This window comes from Mobula hypostoma, chromosome 24 (assembly GCF_963921235.1).
Source record: "Mobula hypostoma chromosome 24, sMobHyp1.1, whole genome shotgun sequence".
Lineage (NCBI taxonomy): Eukaryota > Metazoa > Chordata > Chondrichthyes > Myliobatiformes > Myliobatidae > Mobula > Mobula hypostoma.
Window position 1 is genome coordinate 45,421,753 of NC_086120.1, and position 25,453 is coordinate 45,447,205.

General features: G+C 45.3%; 1 protein-coding gene across 3 annotated transcripts in view; it reads left to right on the top strand.

Annotated features, from left to right (window-relative positions):
* LOC134337314 (phospholipid-transporting ATPase IC-like) overlaps positions 1-16,353 on the top strand; it is a 159,964-nt gene extending 143,611 nt beyond the window's left edge. For all 3 annotated transcript variants that reach the window (XM_063032223.1, XM_063032221.1, XM_063032222.1), the window contains 4 exons: positions 4,471-4,716; positions 7,796-7,934; positions 10,719-10,849; positions 14,467-16,353. In XM_063032223.1, the coding sequence (XP_062888293.1) occupies positions 4,471-4,716; positions 7,796-7,934; positions 10,719-10,849; positions 14,467-14,685 (735 nt within the window). In that variant the 3' untranslated portion in view covers positions 14,686-16,353. The remainder of the gene's footprint in view (positions 1-4,470; positions 4,717-7,795; positions 7,935-10,718; positions 10,850-14,466) is intronic.
* The last annotated feature ends 9,100 nt before the right edge of the window (positions 16,354-25,453 follow it).

The following is a 25,453-nucleotide window of genomic DNA, read 5'->3' on the forward strand; positions in this document are numbered from 1 at the left end:
GACCCTCAACCCAGCACGGATGGAAAGTGTACTCGGGAGCGGCCCCGACTGGATTCGAATCCAGGAACCTCCATTCCAGGGTCCGGCGCTGATGTCATTGCGCCACCAGCCGGCCCTAACCTGCCTAATCCTGTTAACCTGCACTGGGACCATAGCCCTCCATACCTCTACCATCCATGTACCTATCCAAAATTCGCTTAAGCATTGAAATCGAGCTCGCATGCATGGCTTAGTCTGGCAGCACATTCCACACTCTCACAAACAACTGAGCGCAGAAGTTTCCCCTCGTGTTCCTCTTAAAACTTTCACCTTTCACCCTTCACCCTTAACTCATGTAGTCCCACCCAACCTCAGTGGAAAAAGCCTGCTTGCATTTACCTCATCTATAGCCCTCATAATTTTGTATACAAAATCAACTAACACCTTTGTGTCTTTTACTTTCATGTTCATTTTTACTTCTTATTTTGTTTTCATCTTTGCACTTTATCCCGTTGTAAGGCACTTTGAGCTACATCATCTGTATGAAAAGTGATCTATAAATAAGTTAGTATTATTATTATTATCCTCCTTTAAGTTCCATTAATTGTAAGCACAACCCAAGTCATTGCACATGTAAAGGTCTTAATCATGAAAAATTCTTTACTGGACATAAAGTCTAAAATCTGTGATCATTTTGCATAACTTTATTCAATTAATATCACATCACTTCCATCCTCTGTCTGCACTTCTGGCTGTTTCAGTAAAGCAGCTGGCAGAATCGAAGATCCCACCCACCCTGAACTTTCTCGCTTCTCCCCTCTCCCGTCAGGCAGAAGATACAAAGGTCTGAACGCACGTCCCACCAGGCTGAGGGACAGCTTCCATTCCTCTCTGGAGTGGACCTGGTGTGCAATAAGATGAACTCTCGGCCTCACAATCTACCTTGTTACCATCTCACATTTTATCGATACTGCATGCTTTCAGTTTTTATGCTTCATTCTGCATCGTTAATGTTTTACCTTGTTCTTGCTCAGTGCTCTGGGTGATGATCTGAATCAGAGTCAGGTTTAACATCACCGGCATATGTTGTGAAGTTTGTTGTTTTGAGGAAGCAGCGCATTGCAATATGTATATAATAATAACTATAAACTACAATACAAAGTGTATACAATATAAATATAAATTAAAATTAAATAATTAGTGCAAAAAAGAGAAAAATAGTGAATTTGTGTTCATGAGTTCATTTAGAAATCTGACGGCAGAGGGGTAGAAGCCGTTCCTGAATCATTCAGTGTGTGTCTTCAGGCTTCTGTACCTCCCTCCTGATGGTAACAATAAGAAGAGGGCATGTCCTGGGTGATGGGGATCCTTAAAGGTGGACGTGGCCCTTTTGAGACATTGCTTCTTGAAGAGATCCTGGATGCTGGGGAGGCCAGTGTCCATGACTGACTGAGTTTAAACTTTCTGCAGCTTATTTTGATCCTGTGCCATGCCTTTTCCCTAACCCCATACCAGACACTGAATGGTGGCATATCAAAGACGCACGCAATCACCTTTGATCGGCATGACAAGCCTTTCGGAGGATCTTGGTACATGTGACAATATTAAACCATTTCCAATACCAACGCCATATTCTATCTCAATGCACTGTGTAATGATTTGATCTGTATGAACACAAGCTTTTCACTGTATATGGGATATTAATAACGTTAATTCCAATACCATAATAAGGTCAGGACTGCAAGGCTGCTATTGTTCACATAGTAACTCCAAGCACAATAGACAACAGTATCCATCTTCCTTTATAAGCTTGAGGAAAATCCAATGTTTTGAATTATGAGACTACTTGTATTGTTAAGCTTTACCTGGTCCTAACTCTTCAGTCCACTCCTTTGATCCAGCCACAAGAAGTAGGATTTCCTGGTGGCCAGCAGTTTGGTTTCAATTCCCACTCACATTCCGACATGTCGGTCCGTGGCCTGCTTTACTGCCACAATGAGGCCACTCTTATGTTGGAGGAGCAACACTTTATATTTCGTAAAAGTTGCTGGTGAACGTAGCAGGCCAGGCAGCATCTCTAGGAAGAGGTGCAGTCGACGTTTCAGGCCGAGACCCTTCATCAGGACTAACGTTAGTCCTGACGAAGGGTCTCGGCCTGAAACGTTTACTGCACCTCTTCCTAGAGATGCTGCCTGGCCTGCTGCGTTCACCAGCAACTTTTATGTGTGTTGCTTGAATTTCCAGCATCTGCAGAATTCCTGTTGTTTACCTTATATTTCGCCTGGGTAGCCTCCAACCATTTGGCATGAACATCAATTTCTCAAACTAGTAAATCTAGTAAATTTAACATCCTCCCCCATCCCTCTCCTTTCCCCTTCCCTCCTCCCTGCCCTCTTTCCCCTCCCCTCCTCTTCCTCACTTCCCTCTCCCCCTCCCCTTCTCTCTCCCCCTCTCCTTCCCTCTCCCCCTCTCCCTTCCCCCTTCCCTTTCCCCTCCCTATCCCCTTTCCCCTTCCCCCTCCCCTTCCCCTTCCCTATCCCCTTTCCCCTTCCCCCTCCCCTTCCCCCTCCCCCCTTCCCCCTCCCCTTCCCCTCCCCTTCCCTCTCCCCCTTCCCCCTCGCCCTTCTCTTCCCTTCCCCTCCCCTTTCTCCCATTCCCCCTCCCCTCCCCTTTCCCCTTCCCTCTTCCCCTCCCCTCCCCTTCCCCTTTCTTCTCCCTCCTCCTTTCTTCTCCCTCCCTCCCCTTCCCCCTCCCTCTTCCCCCTCCCCCTCCCCTCCCCCTTTCTCCCCCTCCCCTTTCTCCTCCCCCTCCTCCTCCCCCTTTCTCCTCCCCTTTCCCCTCCCCTTTCTCCTCCCCTTTCCCCTCCCCTTTCTCCCCTTTCCCCTTTCCTCCTCCCCTTCCCTCTCCCCCTCTTTCCCCTCCCTATCCCCTTTCCCCTCCCTATCCCCTTTCCCCTCCCTATCCCCTTTCCCCTTCCCCCTCTCCCTTTCTCTTCCCTTACCCTCCCCCATTCTCCCATCCCCCCTCCCCTCCCTCTTTCTCCTCCCCTTCCCCCTCCCCTTCCCCCTCCCCTTCCCCTTCCCCCTCCCCTTCCCCCTCCCCTTCCCCTCCCCTTCCCCCTCCCCCTCCCCTCCCCCTCCCCTCCCCCTCCCCCTCCCCTTCCCCCTCCCCTTCCCCCTCCCCTTCCACCTCCCCTTCCCCTCCCCCTTCCCCTCCCCTTTCCCCTCCCCTTCCCCTCCCCCTTTCCCCCTCCCCTTCCCCTCTCCCCTTTCCCCCTCCCCTTTCCCCTCCCCCTTCTCCCCTCCCCTTCCTCCTCCCTCCCCGTCTCCCCTTCCCCATCCCCTTCCCCCTCCCCCTTCCTCCTCCCCTTCCTCCTCCCCTTCCTCCTCCCCTTCCTTCTCCCCTTTCCCCTCCCCCTTTCTCCTCCCCCTCCCCCTCCCCCTTTCCCCTTCCCCTTTCTCCTTCCCCCTTCCCCCTCCCCTTCCCCCTCCCCTTTCTCCCCCTCCCCTTTACCCTCCCCCTTTATCCTCCCCTTCCCCCTCCCCTTTCTCTTACCCTTCCCCTCCCCTTTCTCTTACCCTTCCCCCTCCCATTTCTCCTCCCCCTTTCCCCTCCCCCTTCCCCTCCCCTTTCCCCTCCCCCCTCCCCCTCCCCTTTCCTCTTCCCCCTCCCCCTCCCCTTCCCCTTCCCCTTTCTCCCCCTCTCCCCTTACTCCACCCCTTCCCCCTCCCTTCTCCTCCCCTTCCCCCTTCCCCCTTACCCCCTTTCTCCCCCTCCCCTTTCTTCTCCTTCCCCTTCCCCTTCCCCTTCCCCTTCCCCTTCCCCTTCCCCCCTTCCCCTTCCCCTTCCCCTTCCCCTTCCCCTTCCCCTTCCCCTTCCCCTTCCCCTTCCCCTTCCCCTTCCCCTTCCCCTTTTCCCCTTCCCCTTTTCCCCTTCCCCTTTCCCCTTCCCCTTTCCCCTTTCCCCTTTCCCCTTTCCCCTTTCTCCTTTCCCCCTTCCCCCTTTCCCCCTCCCCTCTCTCCCCTCCCCTTTTTCCCCTTCCCCCTTTTCTCCTCCCGCGTCTCTCCTTACCCCCTACCCAATCCCATTTCCCCCTCCCCCCATCTGGGTCCCCATTTTGCCTGTTCTCTTCCCCTCACCTAACTAATACCTCCTGCTGGTGCCCCTCCTCCTTCCCTCTTCCCCAAGGTCCACTCTCCTCTCCTATCAGATTCTTTCTTCTTCTGCCCTTTACCTTTTCCACCTATCACCTCGCAGCTTCTCACTTCATTCCCCCTTCCCCCACGCACCTGCCTCACCTGTCATCTTCCAGCTTGTCGTCTTTCCCCTCCCCCCACCTTCTTATTCTGGGGTCTTCCCTTTCCTTTCCAGTCCTGATGAAGTGTCTCAGCTCGAAATGTCGACTGTTTATTCCTCTCCCTAGATGTTGAGTTCCTTCAGCATTTCGTGTGTTGCTCTGCTTCTAATTCTGTCTGTTTTTTGGAATTCTAGGACATAAGTGACACTCAGAGTATCAGATCACCTAAGTGCTACAAAATTGGACAACAGAATAAGTTGTTTAACTACAAGATCTTCTCATTTGCTCTACTTCACGGACTTCTAAGTTCGCTGGTTTTGTTCTTCATTCCGTACGGAGCACTCTTGGAGAATGTTGGCCAAGGTGGCATACCTTTGTCAGATTACCAGCTTTTGGCCATGACGGTTGGCACTGCTGTGGTGCTGACTGTCAATATCGAGGTAAGCCCATGATTAAAGATTCCACTACAGCGATTAATAAGCAGAAACAAAGGGCTTCTGAGACCATGCTGTCTGGTGACATAGTACGGGTGAAATCAGAACCGTAGCTCACATCGCTCTCCATTCCTGGTCCACTGATCAGCTGAACACCAGCTGTGATCCTGCCATCAAACACATCCTTACCTCCCCCCAGCCTCACTCTCCGATTTCTGCACGGTATGCTCCCTCTGTGATACCCTTGTCTGTTCATCTCCCCCACTCATCTCCCTTCCGGCAATTATCCCTGCAAATGGAAGAAGTGCTACACCTGCCCGTTTACCTCCTCCCTCACCTCCATTTAGAGCCCCAAACAGTCCTCCCAGGTGAGGCAACACTTAACCTGCAAATCTATTGGAGTGGTCTATTGTACCCAGTGCTCCCAACATGGCCTCGTCTACTTTGGTGAAAGCTGACATAGATTGGGAGACTGCTTTGTCAAACGCCTTCACTCTATCAGCAAAAAAGCAGGATTTCCCAGTTGCCAACGATTTTAATTCCAATCTGCATTCACATTCTGAAATGTTGGTCAGTGGCCTCCTTTAGCACAACGATGAGGCCACTCTCAAGTTGGGAAAGTAACACCTCATATTCTGTCCTGATGGCATGAATATCAATTTCTCCGACTTCTGGTAATTTCCCCCTTCCTCTTCTTCAATTACCCACTCTGGCCCCCACTCAGTAACCCCCCTGTACACTCACAGCTCTTCTCTTCTCCTCACCTGCCTATCACTTCTCCCTGGTGCCCCTCCTCCTTCCTTTTCTCCCCCAGTCCATTGCCCTCTTCTATCAGAGTCTTGCTTCTTCAGCCTTATATCATTTCCACCTATCACCTTCCAGCTTCTGACTTCATTTCCCCTCACCGCCCACCTGGCTCCACCTATCACCTTCCAGCTTGTACACATTTCCCTCCCCATCATCGTCATATTTTGACTTCTTCCCACTTTCTTTCCAGTCCTGATGAAGGGTTTTGGTCCAAATCATCGAGTGTTTATTCATCTCCATGGATGCTGCCTGACCTGCTGAGTTCCTCCAGCATTTTATGTATGTTGGTCCATACAGCTCCACTTTGTGAGCCATTCCCAATATTCCTTCATTCCCTTGGGAATTGAATCCCCAGAGTCAATTGATCTCAGCCTTGAACTCGATCACTGAGAATTCCAAAGACTCACAGGCCTGACAGTCTCCTGAGATCGATAAACCCCACTCTACAGTCACACTCTGACAGTCTCCTGAGATCGGTAACCCCACCATACACTCACAGCCTTGACAGTCTCCTGAGATTGGTACCCCCACTCTACAGACCAAGGGAAAAAACTCACAGTCATTGGCACTGGCTTTTATGATGTGAAATTTATTTTTTAGAAGAATGGGGGTGGGGTGGGGTGGGGTGGGATTCACTGAAATCTATCGAATATTGAAAGATCTAGATAGAGTGGATGTTGAGAGGATGTTTCCAATAGTGGGAGAGTCCAGGACCAGAGGGCACATCCTCCGAATACAAGAACATCCCTTTAGAACAGAGATGGGGAGGAATTTCTTTAGCCAGAGAATAGAATAGAACTTTATTGTCATTGCTCACGAAAATGAGATTGCAGTGCTACTCCAGTCTGTGCAAAAGCAGATATTGTTGCATGTGGTACGGCTTAATTAAAAAAAATTCCCATACTTACATGTAACAAGTGACTTTGATAGTCCATAACACTCAAAGGTCATTGGCAGGAGAATGGGGTTGAGAGGAATATTAAACCAGCCATAATTGAATGGGCCCGATAGTCTGATTCTGCTCAGGTGTCTTATGGAAATTGCAGTCGTCACCCTCTCACAACCCTGCAGACTCACAGAGGACATTTATACTGTTTAACTGTAGCCCTTTCACTCATTAGTAGACTTATTTCTTGAATTTCTAAATGATTAGGAGACACCTTTTCTTCCTTCTCCCCACTTTGACAGTGCCATAGAATGGCACTGGACAGACACTGTGGCCCATGATGTTGTGCAGGTATCAGCTGTGCCATAGATTCCAATGTTTCAAATGGTATTTGCTGGAGTTTAATATATTTTTCAAGTTGTAACTGTCTAAGTGAATGTATCCTTGTATGAAGGTATTTGGAATACAAAGATTCAAAAATTCAAGAGTAAAGGTACATTTATTGTCAAAGTATGTATGCAGTAATCAATTCTGAAATTCCTCCTCCCTGCAGTATCCAACCCTGAAATTCCTCCTCCCTGCAGTATCCAACCCTGAAATTCTTCCTCCCTGCAGTATCCAACCCTGAAATTCCTCCTCCCTGCAGTATCCAACCCTGAAATTCCTCCTCCCTGCAGTATCCAACCCTGAAATTCTTCCTCCCTGCAGTATCCAACCCTGAAATTCCTCTTCCCTGTAGAAACGATACATAGAAGAACTATGGAACCAAACCAGTCAAAAAACATCAAACATCAAACCCACCTCTGTGCCACGCGCAAAAAAAACACGCAAATGGCAACAAAAAAGAGGGAAAACACAGAATCTAAAACACAAAATCAAAAGGCTTGTTTCAGTACAGTTCAGCTCAGTGTTCCTCCTCTGCAGGTCGCACCAATTCAACAATCGCCCAAAATTAGTAACAAAAAAGAGCCCCCAGAACTAGAACTAGAAACTAGAAGACATCATAAACCTGAATTAGAATCCAAATCTACAATCTGCGTTAATTAAGGGTGACACCTTTTTTAATAACTAAATGTTCGTATTTGGAGGTTTAGTTAGTTAAACGCATATCGGTACTGGGGCATTGGCCACCAACAATAGCACACCAAAGCCCTCTGTCCTGGGCCAGATTTTCAAGCTGTCTCCAGGTATAGCCCATCATGATGTGTCTATCCTCTCCCAGGGAAGAGGTCTTCGGAGTTTCTGTTAGCATTTCTGTGGCTCTGGGATTTTACCGGATAGGGTTGCTGGCCCCATGCTGAACCCTCCTCCTTCTGCAGCTGGGCTTGGGATCATCCGTTGCGGAATTTTGTATTTGGAAGGCTTCTAGTTAATGACGTGCTCTCTAAACAGGTAATGTTGGAGTTTTCCTACTGGACTGTTCCTGCTGTGTTGTCTATTCTCATCAGTGTTTGCCTCTATTTTGGCATCACCCTTTTAACTCAGAGCCCTTCCCTGACTCAGAAGAAACCGGATATGTTCCAATTCAGTGGTAAGTCATTAACTAGACCCTTTTCACCTGCAGAGTTTGCAGCATTATTTGCTCTTATTATTTGCTATTGTCTGTGCCAATGGTGTAGTAGCATCCGCACCCATACTTTGGGGCGAGAGGTCCTGGGTTCGAATCCAGCCGGCTCCTTGCAAAAATTCCACCTCTGCTGGGTTGACCATCAAGCTAGCAACGTGACTCTATAAAACAGGCAAACACTAAAGAAATGGAAATATTGCTGCCCGATGCGCCGTTTGAGGTGTGGAAGGAACTTTTATGCTATTGTTAATTATAATTAATTAATTAAGGCATCCGTTAGTCTCGCGAGACCATGGATCTGCGCCTGGAAAGTCTTCACTCTCCAGGGTGCAGGCCTGGGCAAGGTTGTATGGAAGACCGGCAGTTGCCCATGCTGCAAGTCTCCCCTCTCCACGACAATGTTGTCCAAGGGAAGGGCATTAGGACCCATACAGCTTGGCACCAGTGTCGTCACAGAGCAATGTGTGATTAAGTGCCTTGCTCAAGGACATAACACGTTGCCTGGGCTGGAGCTCGAACTCACGACCTTCAGGTCGCTAGTCCAATGCCTTAACCATTTGGCCACATGCCCACATTTTAATTATATATTTAATTAAAAAACATGCATTTAATTTATATACTTAATTAATTTTTATCGTTTAATTTTTTATATATATACAGTCATAGAACAATACAGTACAGATACAAGCCCTTCGGCCCAATAAATTCATGCCTACCCAGCAAGTTCCAATTTCCTGCAAAATTCCTTCATGCTCCATGGGCTTCTCCAAGTATCTAAACTGATACAATTGTATCTGTCTTACTCGTTTACTGTGGCAGCTCATTCCATATAATCACCAGCCTCTGCATGGAAAAATTGCTCCTCAGGTTTCTTTAAAATTTTTCCCTTCCCACCGTAAACATATATCTATACCCTGGAAGAAAGTCTCGTTACAATCCACCTTATTTATGCCTCTCATAGTTTTAAACTTTCTTTAAGGTCACTCCCTCATAATCCTCCATTCTAAGGAATAAACCTGGCTGACCTCTCTCTATAAGTCAGGATTTCTAGTCCTGGTAACATCCTCGTAAATCTTCTCTGCACTCTTTCCAGTTTAATGGTGGCTTCTCTCATAGGGAGACCAAAACTGTATGTGGTATTCCAAGTGTGCTCCCTCCAACAAGGTCGGCTCTGTAGTGGTTAGCACAACGCTTTACAGTGCCCGTGAGCCAGGTTCGATTCCCGCCACTGTCTATAAAGAGTCTGTGCATTCACCCCATGACCTTGTCAGTTTCCTCTGGGTGCTCCAGTTTCCTCCCACAGTCCAAAGACATACCGGTTGCTAGATTAATTAATCATTGTAAATTGTCCCACGATTAGGCTAGGGTTAAATCGGGGGCTCCTGGGCGGCATGGCTCAAAGGGCCAGAAGGGCCGATTCCATGCTGTATTTCAAGAAATGTGTAAATAAATAAACAACTTACACAACCACAATGTAATGTCCCAAATCCTACAACTCTTGTTTTTAAAGTTCTCAGTGTTCTGGGACCGGAGTACATCACAAATCATTTTTGTTTTATAATCCTGCTCAAGCTCTCACAACTTCTTCAGCTGGCCTCTTAAATTCAAGCAATTTCCTTCAAAAGATAATTAGCAAGTCAGCTTCTTTTGAACTGCACTCCTAAACTGTGGAATTCAATAGCTAAAACAATAAGGGATGCAGACTCAGTTGACACTTTTAAACGCCAGCTCAAAACCCTATTTATTTAACTTTGCATTTAACTAACATCTTTTTCTCTTTTATTTTCATGTTTGCAATTTATCCCATTGCAAAGCTCTTTGAACTACATTGTCTGTATGAAAAACGCTCTAGGAATAGTTTATTATCAATATTATTATTAGACTCAACAGAGTCATGGAAATGCAAAATGGTGAAACCAGAAGAGGCCATTCTTTTGATTCCTTGACAGCCCTCTGCAGGGGCAAAGTTCCTGTTTCTCCCCAGTTTCCCTTTCCTGATAGCTCTGCAATTATTGTTTCTATTCAAGTACTGACACAGTTACCTTTCGACACCCTCGGCTGGCTCTCCCTCTGCCATCTTTTCAAGCAGTTCATAATAGACGTCAGCCACTTGTGTATAAAACTTTTCCTCATGCTGTCATAAGACCATAAGACATAGAAGCAGAAATAGGACATTCAGTCCATTGCGTCTGCTCTACCATCCGATCATGGCTGATTTATTATCCCTCTTAACCCCATTCTCCTGCCTTCTCATAACCTTCCATGCCCTGACAAATCCAGAAACTGTCTACCTCCATCTTAAATACACCCAAGGACTTAGCCTCCACAACCACCTATGGCAATGAATTCCACCGATTCACTACCCTCTGACTAAAGAAATTGCTTTTCATTTCTTTTCTAAAAGGACGTCCTTTTATTCTGAGGCTGTGACCTCTGGTCCTAGACTCCCCCACTATTAGAAACATCCTCTCCACATCCACTCTACATTAGGGAGATTTAAGAAACTCTTGTATAGGCACATGGACGATAGAACGATGGAGGACTATGTGGGAGGGAAGGGTCAGGTTGATTTTAGAGCAGGCTAAATGATCAACACAACATCGTGGGCCAAAGGACCTGTATTCTGCTGTAACATTCCGTGCTATAAATTGTTGCAATTACGTTCATTGACATTTTGCTGCAGAATGTGAAGAGAAAATAAGCTAGGGTGATTGTGGTTCTAAATTGTTTTTGCTTTTCATGTTGTAGGAGCAGCTCTGAATGCTTTCAAACAACCATTGTTTTGGCTCACCATCCTATTAGCCATCACTATCAATATTATCCCTTCCATTGCAACCCGAGTTCTTTTACAAGTCTTTGGTTCCAAAGATGCTGGAAGTGTAAGTGCTGGTGCTTTGAACTGTTCTATTGGTCGAGCATTTTTTTTTAAAGTTTATTGAAATAAGTTAAAGTAATGAAGAGTCAATGTTTTGGCCTAGACCCTTCTTCAGGAAGAGAGATAAATTACAGCTGTAAATTCCACTTTTGCACATTCACTTTTAAGTTCTGGAGAATATAACCAGCTTTGCTAAGTAACACACACAAAATCCTGCAGGAACTCAGCAGGTCAGGCAGCATCTAGAGAGAGTTGATGTTTCGGGCCACAACCCTTTTTCTGAACAGGAAAGGAATGGGGAAGAAGCCAAAATAAGAAGGTGGGGCCGAGGGGAATAAGTACAAGTTGGCAGGTGACAGGTGAGATCAGGTGAGGGGGAAGGTGGGTGGATGGGGAAAGGGAGGGATGAAGTGAGAATCTGGGAGATAGATGGAACAGGTAAAGGGCTGAAGAAGAAAGAATTTGATAGGAGAGGAAGGTGGATCATGGGAGAAAGGGAAGGAGAAGAGACACCAGAAAGAGGTACAAGTCCTGGGGCTGATCTTGAGTACCTATACTCATCTCTGCAGCCTTACTGATAACGCAGAAGGGTTTTATGATTTTCATAAATAGCATTGATGCAGAATTGGGTCTTTGCTGTGATATTGACATAGTGGTCACTTTTTGAAAATAAGTGGTGCCCAATTAAATTGGAGATATGATATTTTTTCTCAGAAGGTTGGGTATTGGAACTCTCTTCCTCAACAAGTAGTGGAAGGCAAGCCATTGAATGTTTTTAATGCAGAAGTAGATACATATTGACCCTCCAAGAGGACCATAACCTTGTCATTGGGTTTGGAGGCTTGCGTACCTTGATGACCCGGAGAGCTGTGTTGGCTGGAATCAGGGCTTTATGCTTTGGCTGTTGGTAGGGTCACCCATGTCAAACAGATCAAAGGGTAGAGGCCAGAGTAGAAGTGGCCTTATGGTCCTCCAGGTTCAGGGATTCCACTCAGGGCTAACTACCCTGACTCGCCAAATAACACTGTTAAGGAAACAGCAATGAAGTATCCTTCTACATTTGCATCTGACAGTATTCATAAGTTTCCACCTGGGACTTGAATGACTGACAGTAATGAAAACCGAGCTACTGATATGATGAGGGAAGCCTTGAGCACCACCAGAGATGGAGGAGCTTCACTGCTGCCCTGCGTAACAGGCAGGAGGGAGGGAGGGAGAAAGAGAGAGAGAGAGAGATAGACAGATAGATACTCACTTACTTACTTACTGCAGGTACTCAGGAAAGTGTAACTGAGGTTCCAGCAAGCTATATATTTGTGTCTAAGATGTTTGCGCAGTACCATAAGTTCATTAAAATCATTCCCCTAATTTACAAATGTTTGATTTGAGTTTTTACTATGTCAATATTGACACTTTGAGGTGCATATCTTAAATTAATGAAGCTATTTTATGGATAGGACTGGGCTGTACCAAATTTGCACAACATATTTCACCCAGCATTTTTGATTTATAATATTTTCCAGGAATGTACCCTACTTGTAAATCAAGAAATGTCTGTAATTCAATTAAAACAAAACATGGAATTTCACTTGTGCAATAATCTTAGGCTCCTTAGGTCTGTGTGTGTGTGTGTGTGTGTGTGTATCTAAGACTTTAGTACAGTCCTGTAGGAGCTGAATTAAGCCAATCAGCCCATCGAGTGAGCTTATTGGAACCTCAGTTACACTTTCCTGATTACCTGCTGTATTCTCATTCTCTCTCTCTCTCTCTCTCTCTCTCTCTCTCTCTCTCTCTCCCCCCATCTCTCGCTCTCTCTCTCTCTCCCCCTCTCTCCCCCTCTCTTTCCCTCCCTCTCCCTCCCTCCCTCTCTCTCTCTCTCTCTCTCTCTCTCCCTCTCCCCCTCCCTCTCTCTTTCTTTCTTCCTTCCTTTACGCAGGGCAGCAGTAAAGGTCCTCCATCTCTGGGGTGCTCAGGGCTTCCTTCATCATGTTTATTAAATGCTGAAACTGGCCACTTCCTACCTCTGCTCCTACTGTACTCTCCGTGTCCGTATACAATGCAGAGCAAAGATGGAGATGGGAGTCAGTGATTCGACATGACCTCCTGGCTTGGAGCTGCTCACTGCTTAGCCCATCTCTGATTTCCATGCAAGCTTAACCAATACTGGACCACAGGGAGGTTGACTGATGTGCTGGAGAGCACAGCACGGTAGCACTTTAACGTAACACTTCACTTCACCAGCAGATAAGCTAATCTTTAGAATCTCTAGAAGGCTGGTTCCAGTTCAGAGCTGAGTGTCGGAGCGGGTGGATGAGTGGCAGTTCATTCCAGTGGGCTTGAGAACAGACAACATAAGTTAACGCCTGGTAAATGTTGAAATTTATTTCATAATTTACTTGTAAACTTGATATTTTGTTGATAATGTACTTTTAATCAAGTGGTGAAGTTGTGTGTCACCCTTCATGTCTTAGCTGCCATATTGTACAAGTAACACATCAGCAATACACCCAATTGTGAACAATTGCAATGCATAATAACCAGCCTTTACTGGAAGTTGATAGGTTCTTGATTAGTAAAGGTGTCAAAGGTTATGGGGAGAAGGCAGAAGTATGTGTTTGAAAGCAATAAGCAATAATAAATTAGCCATGATAGAATAGTGGAGCTGACTCGATGGGCTGATTGGCTTAAATCAGCTCCTACAGGACTGTACTAAAGTCTTAGATACACACACACACACACACACACACACACACACACACAGACCTAAGGAGCCTACGATTATTGCACAAGTGAAATTCCATGTTTTGTTTTAATTGAATTATAGACATTTCTTGATTTGCAAGTAAGGTACATTCCTGAAAAATATTATAAATCAAAAATGCTGGGTGAAATATGTTGTGCAAATTTTGGTACAGCCCAGTCCTATCCATAAAATAGCTTCATTAATTGAAGATATGCACCTCAAAGTGTCAATATTGACATAGCAAAAACTCAAATCAAACATTTGTAAATTAGGGGAATGATTTAAATAAATTTACAGTACTGTGCAAGCATCTTAGACTCAAATATATAGCTAGGGTACCTAAGAGTTTTGCATGGTACTGTATTTGTCAATGTGAAAGCAAAGCGTGAGTTTGTAAATCTGATGGGAGCAAAGGATGTTGGGAATGGCAAGGGTGGAACGCCAAGTGCGGGGATGATGCAGGTGCAGAGACCTCAGGCAAGGGCATTTGATTCCTAACAATTGGTTTATTGATATTACAGAATGTCTCTCTGGTGCTTCCTGCTCCCTCCCCTCTCCCTTCCTCTTTTCCCAACCGTGATCCCCCTCTCCCTGCCCCCTTCCCACTCTCAGTCCACAATAGAGACCCAGATCAGAATCAGGTTTATCATCACTCACATGTGTCATGAAATTTGTTTTATTTTTGCAGCAGTACGATGCAATGCATAAAATTACTACAGTACTGTGCGCAAGTCTTAGGCACCCTGGTTATATATATGTGTCTAAGACTTTGCACAGTACTGTATGTTGAATGATCTTAAGGTTAATACTTGTGATGTATATTCAAGAGAAATTGGTAATTCTTACAATCCTCTGACTCCCTTTCTGATTACTTTCAGGCAACTTATGAGAAAGAACAAATGGCAGACGATAAAGTCACAGATTTCCAGAGACATTCATCAAGTCGTCGGTCAGCGTATGCCTTCTCACAGAACAAGGGTTATGGTGCTCTCATTACCTCTGGAACAAGCTTGTGGAAGAAGCAAGAAAATTTGGAAGCAAGCTGTGTTCAACCTGTACCCAACAGAGAAGATGAAGCGCTGGAGGAGAGATTCTGACGACGACATAATTCTACGGAGACGCTGAAAGAAGTTCTGATACCATTTCATGGAGCATAGAGGATTTGAGACTTACAGGACAATTTTTGACCAGAAACATTTGAATATAACAGTGCCTTTGCTCCCAATGGTTTTGTCATGGAGCCCTGTATCACAGAAATTGACCCTGCAGCCCATTAAGTTGGTTCTGACCAGCAAATTTCCATTTACATCATTCTTTCACTAATCCTCATTCTTTCCATCCCCTTCCGCCCACCTAGACCAAGAATGGCATGGTAGTGTAGTGGCCAGCATAACACTATTACAATGCCAGCGACCCCGGTTCAATTCCAACCACTGTCTGTAAGGAGCTTGCAGGTTCTCCCAATGACCATGTGAGCTTCCTCCCACTAGTCACGGGGGTGTAAGTGGGTGACCAGGAGGGCCTCTGCCATGCTATATCTCGTTTCAAAGAAAAGAACAATCAAATAAAATATAATCAAATCAAGTTTAATTATCATTCAAGCATACATAGATACAGCTGAATAAAACAGTGTTCCACTGGGGCCAAGGTGCAAAACATACAAAGCACATTCAAAATAGCAAGCAAAAAAAAATAGTCATGCAAAAAAGACCCTAAGTGACACGTCCTGCAAATTGATTGTACAGATTCCCAGCAGTGCACAGCTACTGCAATCCAGCCTGTCATTCCGCCGCTCAGCACTGGAGGGCAGCACCGAGCACGGTCACCACATTGCGCCACCGCCAGCGTCTCCTTTTTACGGTGGTCAGTTGATCTACCAATGAGTCCATGATTTTAGGATGTGAGAAGAGCCCAGACGTAATGTGCGGACTCCACTGGAACAGTCCTAGATGTCAGGATTGAACCAGGTTTAAGGAGTTGTGAGGCAGCGGCTCTGCAATTTGCACCACAGTGTCAATCATTGTTTAAATTAGACTCATAGAACACTACAGCACAGAAACAGTCCCTTCAGCCCATCTAGTCCGAGCCTAACCATTGATCTGCTAGTTCCATCGACTGGCATCTGCACAAAATTGCATTAATCCAGGCAAATTTTCTTTGATTCATTCACCTTCTCATTTGCTCTGTAGAGAAAGGGTTATTGAGAGTTGTTCAGGCTTTGGCTTTTACAAGCCAACACTTTGCACTTGAAGACCATGAGGAGTTAGTCCCTCGGTGAGCTGTAGGAATGGAGCTGATCTGCATTATACCAAGAGGAGCCTGGCATAAACCTCGCCCAATCCCGCTGACAACTCTTGGGGTGGGTATATGTTCTAAACTCGACTATCTCACTTGCTGAGTATGAGTTCATGTGTTGAAGTGGGATTCCAGTTTTATAACCCATCTGATATGGCACATCAATGATTTTACAGGACCAACTAGACAGGGTGCTAAAACCATCGCGGCACCTCATTCTCACAGCATCGGTGTGGTGGGAAGTTGGGTTGGTCGAATGTTCAATCCCAGTACCATTCTATAGGGAGTCTCTACGTCCTCCCCGCGGAATGCGTGGGTTTCCCTGCGTGCTCCGGTTTCCTCCCACAGTCCAAAGACGTACCGGGTAGATTAATTGGTCATTGTAAACTGTCCCGTGATTAGGTTAGGATTGAGCGGGTTTGTCGGGGGTTGCTGAGGTGGCACGATTGGAAGGGCCTACTGTGCACTGTATCACAAAATAAATAATAAAAATGAAATAAATAGATAAATACTGCTTCCTTAATATGTATATAGCTCTTACCAGGGTTAAACCATTACTGGAACTTCAAAATACATTACCCCCACCTCAATTCCACCAACGTGACTTGTACAACTCTTGCTAACAATGAAATATCAGAAGCCGTCCTGGTTGAAGATTCAGATCTATTTATCACATGTGCATCGAAACATGCAGTGCAATGCACTGTTTGTGCTAATGATCAACACACCTGTGGATGTACTGGGGGTAAATGAAGAAATTTGTCCACACAAATCACTGTCAAACCACACTCAGAGCCACGGCAACACAAATTCGGGCGCCATCGTTGCGTAGCAGTTAGCGCGGCACTGTTAGACCTGGGAACGTCAGAGGTCGGATTTCAATTCCGACGTTATCTGTGGAATGCATGGGTTTTTTCCAGGTACTCTGGTTTCCTCCCACAGTTCAAACACATACTGGTTGGTAGGTTAATTGGTCATTGTAAACCAGGGGTCCCCAATCTTTCTTGCACCGCAGACCGGTTTAATATTGACGATATGCTTGCAAACTGGCTAATGGGGGGGGGGCGTTCAAGTTCAATAGGGCGTGACAGGAAATGAGGAAAGGTGCAGCTGACTCATATCGTTGCATATCGACAAATCATATCGTTCCTCGCGGCCTGGTAGCAATGCTTTGCAGCCCGGTGGTTGGGGAGAGTAAGCGGAACAAGTGCTACACATGCCCTTACACTTCCTCCCTCACTACCATTCAGGGCCACAGACAGTCCTTCCAGGTGAGGCAACACTTCACCTGTGAGTCGGCTGGGGTGATATACTGCGTCTGGTGCTCCTGATGTGGCCTTCTATATATTGGCGAGATCCGACGCAGACTGGGAGATCGTTTCACTGAACACCTACGCTCTGTCCACCAGAGAAAGCAGGATCTCCCAGTGGCCACACGTTTTAATTCCACATTCCATTCCCATTCTGACATGTCTATCCACGGCCTCCTCTACTGTAAAGATGAAGCCACACTCAGGTTGGAGGAACAACACCATATATTCCATCTGGGTAGCCTCCAACCTGACGGCATGAACATTGACTTCTCTAACTTCCGTTAATGCCCCACCTCCCTCTCGTACTCCATCCATTATTTATTTATTTAATATATATATATTCTTTTTCTCTCTCTCCCCTTTTTCTCCCTCTGTCCCTCTCACTATACTCCTTGCCCATCCTCTGGGCTTCCCCTCTCCCCTTCTTTCTCCCTAGGCCTCCTGTCCCATGATCCTCTCATATCCCTTTTGCCTATCACCTGTCCAGCTCTCGGCTCCATCCCTCCCCCTCCTGTCTTCTCCTATCGTTTTGGATCTCCCCCTCCCCCTCCCACTTTCAAATCCCTTACTAGCTCTTCTTTCAGTTAGTCCTGACGAAGGGTCTCGGCCTGAAACGTCGACTGTACCTCTTCCTATAGATGCTGCCTGGCCTGCTGCGTTCACCAGCAGCTTGTATGTGTGCTGTTCCATCTTTGTTCGTTTTCTGTGTGGGGAGGAGGGATTTGAGGATTGATGACCGTGTTGCCATTCTTTTCTTTCTTGGTTTCATGGCTATCTGGAGAAGAAGAATATACATTGTGATAGTAAGTGAACCTTTGAATTTGATGGCTAGGCTCATCTGCCTTGTAGAGATACTTCCCAGAAGAAAGCAACAGCAAACCATTTCTGTAGAAAAATTTGTCAAGAACAATCTTGGCACGGGAAGACCATGATCGCCCACGCCATGCGACGTGGCGCATAATGACAACCAACTGGCCATATACATTTATACGTATTGGGGACTTGCTGTGCTGTGCTGGTGTGACATGCAGCAAAGAACAGCATTCACAATATCACTCTCCCATGCCACCACTATTCCCACGGTACTGAGGTCCAGTGTTTTCATTTGAGTTACGTTCCTCTTTAGCAGATGCCCTGTAGCCAAAGCAGGCAGTCCCATGATCAATAACTCCAGCACACCTTGACTTGCATCTAAATTTTATACTGAAAACACTTAAAATGCATTTTCTCTGTGAATATGAAGATTGAGATTCCATGCTTAATAATGGTTTTTATTATTGACATTTTTACATTAATCATAAGATTAATTAGCTACAAACAGAGGAGATTCTGCAGATGCTGGAAACCTAGAGCAACACCCTCACACAAAATGCTGGAGGAACTCAATGGCTCAGGCAGCATCTATGCAAAAGGATAAACGGTCAACGTTTTGGGCCAAGACCTTGCATCAGGATTGGAAAGGAAGGGCGGAAGAAGCCAAAACTCATTTTGATTCACATCAGAATTTGATTTAAATTAATTGGCTAATCTGGGCTCCTTAATAACCAAATATGTGTCGTATGTACCCAGTATGCACTTGGGGGTGGGGGTGGGGGAGGGGTGTGGGTCATCTGTAACTACTCCTTGGAGGTAGTTGTAAAAATGTAATTGTCTGGTGGGAAGCTTGCCCAAGTATTAGAATACAGAACGTAGAACACTACAACAAAGTGCAGACCCTTCGGCCTATGATGTTTTGCCAGCCTTCTAACTTACTCCAAGAACAATCCAACCCTTCCCTCCATTTTTCTTTTACTCACATGCCTATCTGAGTTATTTTTTAAATGTCCCTAATGCATATGCCTCCACCACCACCCCTGGCAGAGCGTTCCAAGCACTCACCACTCTGTGTTTGGAAAAAAAAAACTTACCTCTGATAAACCCTCTATACTTTCCTCCAATCACCTTACAATTATGCCCTTCATATTAGCCATTTCCACCCTGGGAAAAAGTCTTGGCTGTCCACTCTTCCTATGCCTCTTACAAATTTATACAGCTCTATCGAAACATCTCTTCACTCCAAAGAGAAGTATTGTTTGGCTGATCTATGCTCTGTACATAGGCCGGTATTTTATTAACTGAGAAGAGTCTCGTGTCAAAGTGGAACGGGACTGTTCTAGAGCATGGAACATAGGTCCTGTGCTGTGTTGTAATGTTCTGAGTCCGAGGACAAATCTGAAGGAAGAGTTCAGTCTGATTCTCTGAACACAGATGCTGCCTGTTCTACTGAACAACCCAGTCATTTTACAATGTAGAACACAGAACATTACAACACAGCACAGGCCCTTTGGCTCACAACCTCTTAACCTACCCTAAGATCGATCTAACCCCTTCCCTCTTACATAGCCCTCTATTTTTCTATCATCCGTGTTCCTATCTAAATGTTTCTTAAATGCCCCTAATATGTCTGCTCCTATCACCACCCATGGCAGGATGTTCCACGCTTCTACCACCCTCTGTGTGAAATAAAAACTTGCCTCTGATATTCCCACTATACTTTACTGCAGGGGATCCAAGCCTTTTGTAAGTCATGGACCCCAGGTTGGGAACCCCTGCTTTACTCCAATCACATGAAATATATGTCCCTTGTACTAGCCATTTCTGTCCTGAGAAAAAGTCTCTGGCTACCCACTGGATCTTTGCTTTTTATCGTCTTGTGCACCTCTATCAAGTCATCTCTCATTCTCCGTTGCTCCAGAGAGAAAAGCCCCAGCTTGCTCAACCCGTCCTCAAAAGACCCATCTCTAGTCCAGGCAGCATCCTGGTAAACCTCCTCTGCACCCTCTCTAACCTCCTTCCATTTTCCAGGCCAGTTTTCCAAAAGTTCTGATAAATAAATTAATGAGATTATAAATGTATCTTCTGTTGCTGCCAACTGAGTTCTTTCGCTTGGGGACCGTGCTAACTTTCTGTCTTCGGATGCCACATGAGGAATGCACAAGCTTTTTCCTCCTGGGAGACAAGATCGTAAAGCACAATGGAGCCTGGAGCCCTATTTAAAATTTAAATCAGTCCTCGTATTAATTTGTTGCTATCTCTGTTTTCTGTAGTGGCAGCTCCTGGTGCTGTGATTTAGGATTTATCTCCCCAGTGAGACAATAACATCAATAGACCACATTACAATCTCCAGGCGAAAGAAATCCAAACAAGAACACAGGCAATAGGGGACATGAAAACAAATTGGAGTGAAGGATGGATTGCTGGGGTTTGGAGCCATTTGTGCCTTCAGCTCAAGCACTCCCCAGATCTACATTATTCTTCCGCAATATTTGTAGAAAAATGTATCGATTTCTCCTGGTAATTTTTTTTCTCCCCCTTCCCTCTTCTTCTATTCCCCTCTCCAGCCTCTTACCTCTTTTCCTCACCTGCTCTTCACCTCCCTTGGGTCCTCTCCTCCTTCCCTTTCTCCCATGGTCCATGCTCCTCTCCTGTCAGATTCCTCCTTCTCCAGCCTTTTACCTTCCCCACCCACCTGGCGTCACCTATCACCTTCCAGCTAGCCTCCTTCCCCTCCCCCCACCTTTTTATTCTGGCATCTTCCCCCTCTCTTTTCAATCCCAAAGAAGGGTTTTGGCCTGTAAACGTTAACTATTTATTTATTGCGATACAGCCATTCTGGCCTTTCAAGCCATGCTGCCTGGCATCCCCAGGTTAACCCTAGCCTGATCATGGCACAATTTGCTCACTTCTATGTTGCTGAGCTCCTCCAGCTTATTGCGTGTGTTGCTCTGGATTTCCAGCATCTGCAGAATCCTTTGTGTCCTTCACTTTTATAAACAGCTCACAGTGCCGAGCATAATCGCTGTCTGTTTAAGTAAAGGGAATTTAGTTACAGGGTGGGGTTTATCGGGTCAGAATTTGCTCTCAAACTCCCGCTGATGATGATGATGCTTGTTATTACAGTATGTGAGGTTCAGAAATATTCCAGCAAACTCATTATTTGCCGTCTACAGTTACACATACTAGGAACTTGCTGTGTGTTGGTGCGACATGCAATAAAAACAGCATTCAACAATTATGAAGAATAAAAATTATATAAAATAACTTAGAAGTTAAAGTGCAGATATGGAATAAAATATGCAGTGACACAGAAATACTAGAATCAGGTTTAATATCACTGGCATATGCTGTGAGATTTATTAACTTAGTGGCACCAGTACAATGCAGCGCATGATAACTGCAGAAAAAAAACTGAATTACAGTAAATATAGATATGTATATTAAATAGTTAAATTCAAATTAGTGGCGCAAAAACAGAAAAGAAGAGTAGTGTTCATGGGTTCAATGTTCATTTAGAAATCAGATGGAAGGGGGGGGAAGAAGCTGTTCCTGAATCATTGGGTGTGAATGATTCAGGGTCCTGTACCTCCTCCCTGACGGCAGCCAGGAGAAGATGGCATGTCCTGGGTGGTGGGAGTCCTTAGTGATGGACGCTGCTTTTCTCTGGCACTGCTCCTTGAAAACGTCTCATAGAAGATACCAGCATGTAGTATTTACAATGTACTGTCAACAGCTTTATAAAAAGTGGCTTAAAATATTTACAGATAGATAGCAGAGGGTGATGAGATAGCATGAAGTTTTTTAGTTTAGTAGCACTATTATACTTTCCGAAAGGGAGCTTTTGGAAAAAGCAGTTTGCTTGGTATTGTCCTCAGTGATTTACAATGTAGACCACATTATAAAAAGTGGTTTATATTGTATACAGGGCAGTGACTGAGACAAATAGAGGAGGTGAGGGTTGGTAACTAGAATGGTTGATATGATTAACTGCCTAAGGGAAGAAACTTTTAAGATGGCGTGAAGCTTTAGTTTTAATAGTCCTATAGGGCTTTCCAGAAGATAGCTTTTAGAAAAGGCAGTGTGTGGGGTGGGTGCTATAAACCAACGTAGAAAGTTACTGTTGGAATTATGTGGTTCCAACACAACTGGTGGTCCTGCAAGTCAGTTGCTCTCAACCAACTTCATCAGGATAATGCTTTCAATAGTTTGAAGTTGCTGTAGAAACAAACAAAATTTACCACTGAATGAGTTCAAGCTCTCGTTCAATGCTAGGCTTTAAATATTGCCAAACAACCTAGTGCAATAGAGCCTTCTCCTCAGGAAGAGATAATAAGAGAGTTTAATTTTTTTAAGATCTCTTTTTGTCACCTCTTAATCCATTATTTCAAGTTCAAGTTTATTGTCATCTGACTGTACATACATACAATCAATCTGAACTATCATGTTTGCTGTTGTGTGCTGGGGCAGCAGGCTGAGGGTGGCAGACACCAACAGAATCAACAAATTCATTCGTAAGGCCAGTGATGTTGTGAGGATGGAACTGGACTCTCTGACGGTGGTGTCTGAAAAGAGGATGCTGTCCAAGTTGCATGCCATCTTGGTCAATGTCTCCCATCCACTACATAATGTACTGGTTGGGCACAGGAGTACATTCAGCCAGAGACTCATTCCACCGAGATGCAGCACAGAGCGTCATAGGAAGTCATTCCTGCCTGTGGCCATCAAACTTTACAACTCCTCCCTTGGAGGGTCAGACACCCTGAGCCGATAGGCTGGTCCTGGACTTATTTCCTGGCATAATTTACATATTACTATTTAGTTATTTATGGTTTTATATTGCTTTATTTATACTCTATTCTTGGTTGGTGCAACTGTAACGAAAACCAATTTCCCTCGGGAACAATAAAGTATGACTATGACTATGACTATAACAATATTCCTCCAGACCACAGTGAACCCACATTACATATCTCTCACGTAGCACATAAAACAAAAATATTATTCAAAATGCAGGTGAAGCGTGCAGCATAGGTAAGCAGTAAACAGCTCACTGTCCTAGTTATGAGATCTCGGTGGTGGCAGGGTATTCATTAGCTTCACAACCTGAGGGAAGAAGCGGTTACCCAGAATGGCAGTCCTGTTACCGATGCTCCTGTACCTTCCTCCTGATGGTAGAGGGTCGAAGGGATTGGGGGCTGGGTGGTAGGGCTAGTGTTATTTTATACAGAGCGGAACAGGCCTTCCGGCCTTGTAAGCTGTGTCGCCCAGCAAACCCCCAACTTAACCCTCGTCTAATCACGGGACAATTTACAATGACCAGTTAACCTAACAACAGTGCATACATCACACACAGCACATAAAACAAAAATATTGCCACAAACATGTTAATAAAACATAGTTCAGAATGAAGTGAAGTGTGCAGCACAGGTAAACAGTAAACAGTTCCCTGTCCTAGTGATGGGACCTCGGTGGTGACAGGGTCTCCATTAGTCTCACAGCCTGAGGGAAAAAGCCGCTATCTGGTCTATACTTCACAACCTGAGGGAAGAAGTCCATGGACTCACTTTACACCGCACGCTGTCGGAGCAGTGCTGCCAGGATAATCAAGGACACGACCCACCCAGCCAACACACTTTTCGTCCCTCTTCCCTCCGGGAGAAGGCTCAGGAGCTTGAAGACTCGTACAGCCAGTTTGGGAACAGCTTCTTTCCAAATGTGATAAGACTGCTGAACGGATCCTGACCCGGATCTGGGGCGTACCCTCCAAATATCCGGACCTGCCTCTTGGTTTTTTTGCACTATCTTACTTTCCATTTTTCTATTTTCTATTTATGATTTATAATTTAAATTTTTAATATTTACTAATTTTTACTATTTTTACTATTTAATATTTGTAATCCAGGGAGTGGGAAGTGCAGAATCAAATATCGCTGTGATGATTGTATGTTCTAGTATCAATTGTTTGGCAACAATAAAGTATAAGTACTTTTTTACATAGTAGGAGAATTAAGGGTTATGGGGAAAAGGCAGGCAGGTGGAGATGAGTCCATGGCTGGGATCAGCCATGATCTTTTTGAATGGCGGAGCAGGCTCGATGGGCCGGATGGCTTACTCCTGCTCCTATTTCTTATGTTCTGATGTCTGGCAGTCCTGGTGCTGATGCTCCTGTACCTCCTTCCTGGTGGTAGTGAGTGTAAGAGATTGTGGGATGGGTGGTAGGGGTAAGCTATTTTTATATAACGCATGGAATAGGCCCTTCCACCCCTTTGAGCCATGGTGCCCAGCAATCCCCTGGTTTAACCCTAGCCTAATCATGGGACAATTTACAATCCCAATTTATCTACCAGCTGATAATTCTTTGGACTGTGGGAGGAAACTGGAGCACCCAGAGGAAACCCGCGCGATCACGGGGAAAGCGTACAAACTCTTTACAGTCAGCAGTGGGATTTGAACCCATGTTGCTGGTACTGTAAAGCATTATTCTAACCACTGCACTACCTCAAGTTCTTCGGGCTCTTCATAGACAGCACTCCTGGTAAATGTCACAAATGGGGAGGGAGGAGGGAGATCCTCTCGGCAGTTTTGACTGTCCTCTGAAGGGCCTTGTGGTCCAGTGCACTTAATTTCTGTACATCAGAAGACCATAAGACATAGAAGCAGAATTAGACCTTTTGGCTTAATTGGAGATCGAATTGACATTTCCATGTCACATTATAGTAAGGTTAAAGTAACAAATATGAAACTTCTTATTCAGAAAAGCTTCATATTTGGAAGTACATCCATGTTCACTCATTTTTAAATTTTACTTTATCTATAGATACAGTGTAGAACAGGCCCTTCTGGCCCAATGAGCCGTGCTGCCCGGCAACCCACCTGTTTAACCCCAGACTGATCACAAATACAGTACTGTGCTAAACCCTTAGATACACTGCCTACTGCATGCTTATGTGCCCATGGTACTGTGTTCTATGGTCTATGGTCTGTGTCCTACGTCTGATGTCCTATATCGATGCTCGTACTATCAGACTGACAGCTTAAATTCATCACTATTTATTTATTTTATTTTATTGAGATGCAGCGTGGAACAGGCCCTTCGGCCCTTTGAGCCGTGCCATCCAGCAATCCCCCGATTTGATCCTAGCCTAACCACAGGACAATTCACAATGATCATTTAACTTACTAACCGGTACGTCCTTGGACCGTGGGAGGAAACCAGAGCACCCGGAGGAAACCCGCGCACACACGGGAAAGAATGCTCAAACGTGCTTGCAGAAGGTGCCGGAACTGAACTCTGAACTCCGACGCCCCGAGCTGTGACAGCGATGCGCTAGCCGCTATGTTACCATTCATTTGTGTTCTAAATGTGGACATGATTCCTTTTATCTTTCATGCTGTGGGGACTGCAAGAAAGCTGAACAAAACTGGAAGTAATTAAATTGAG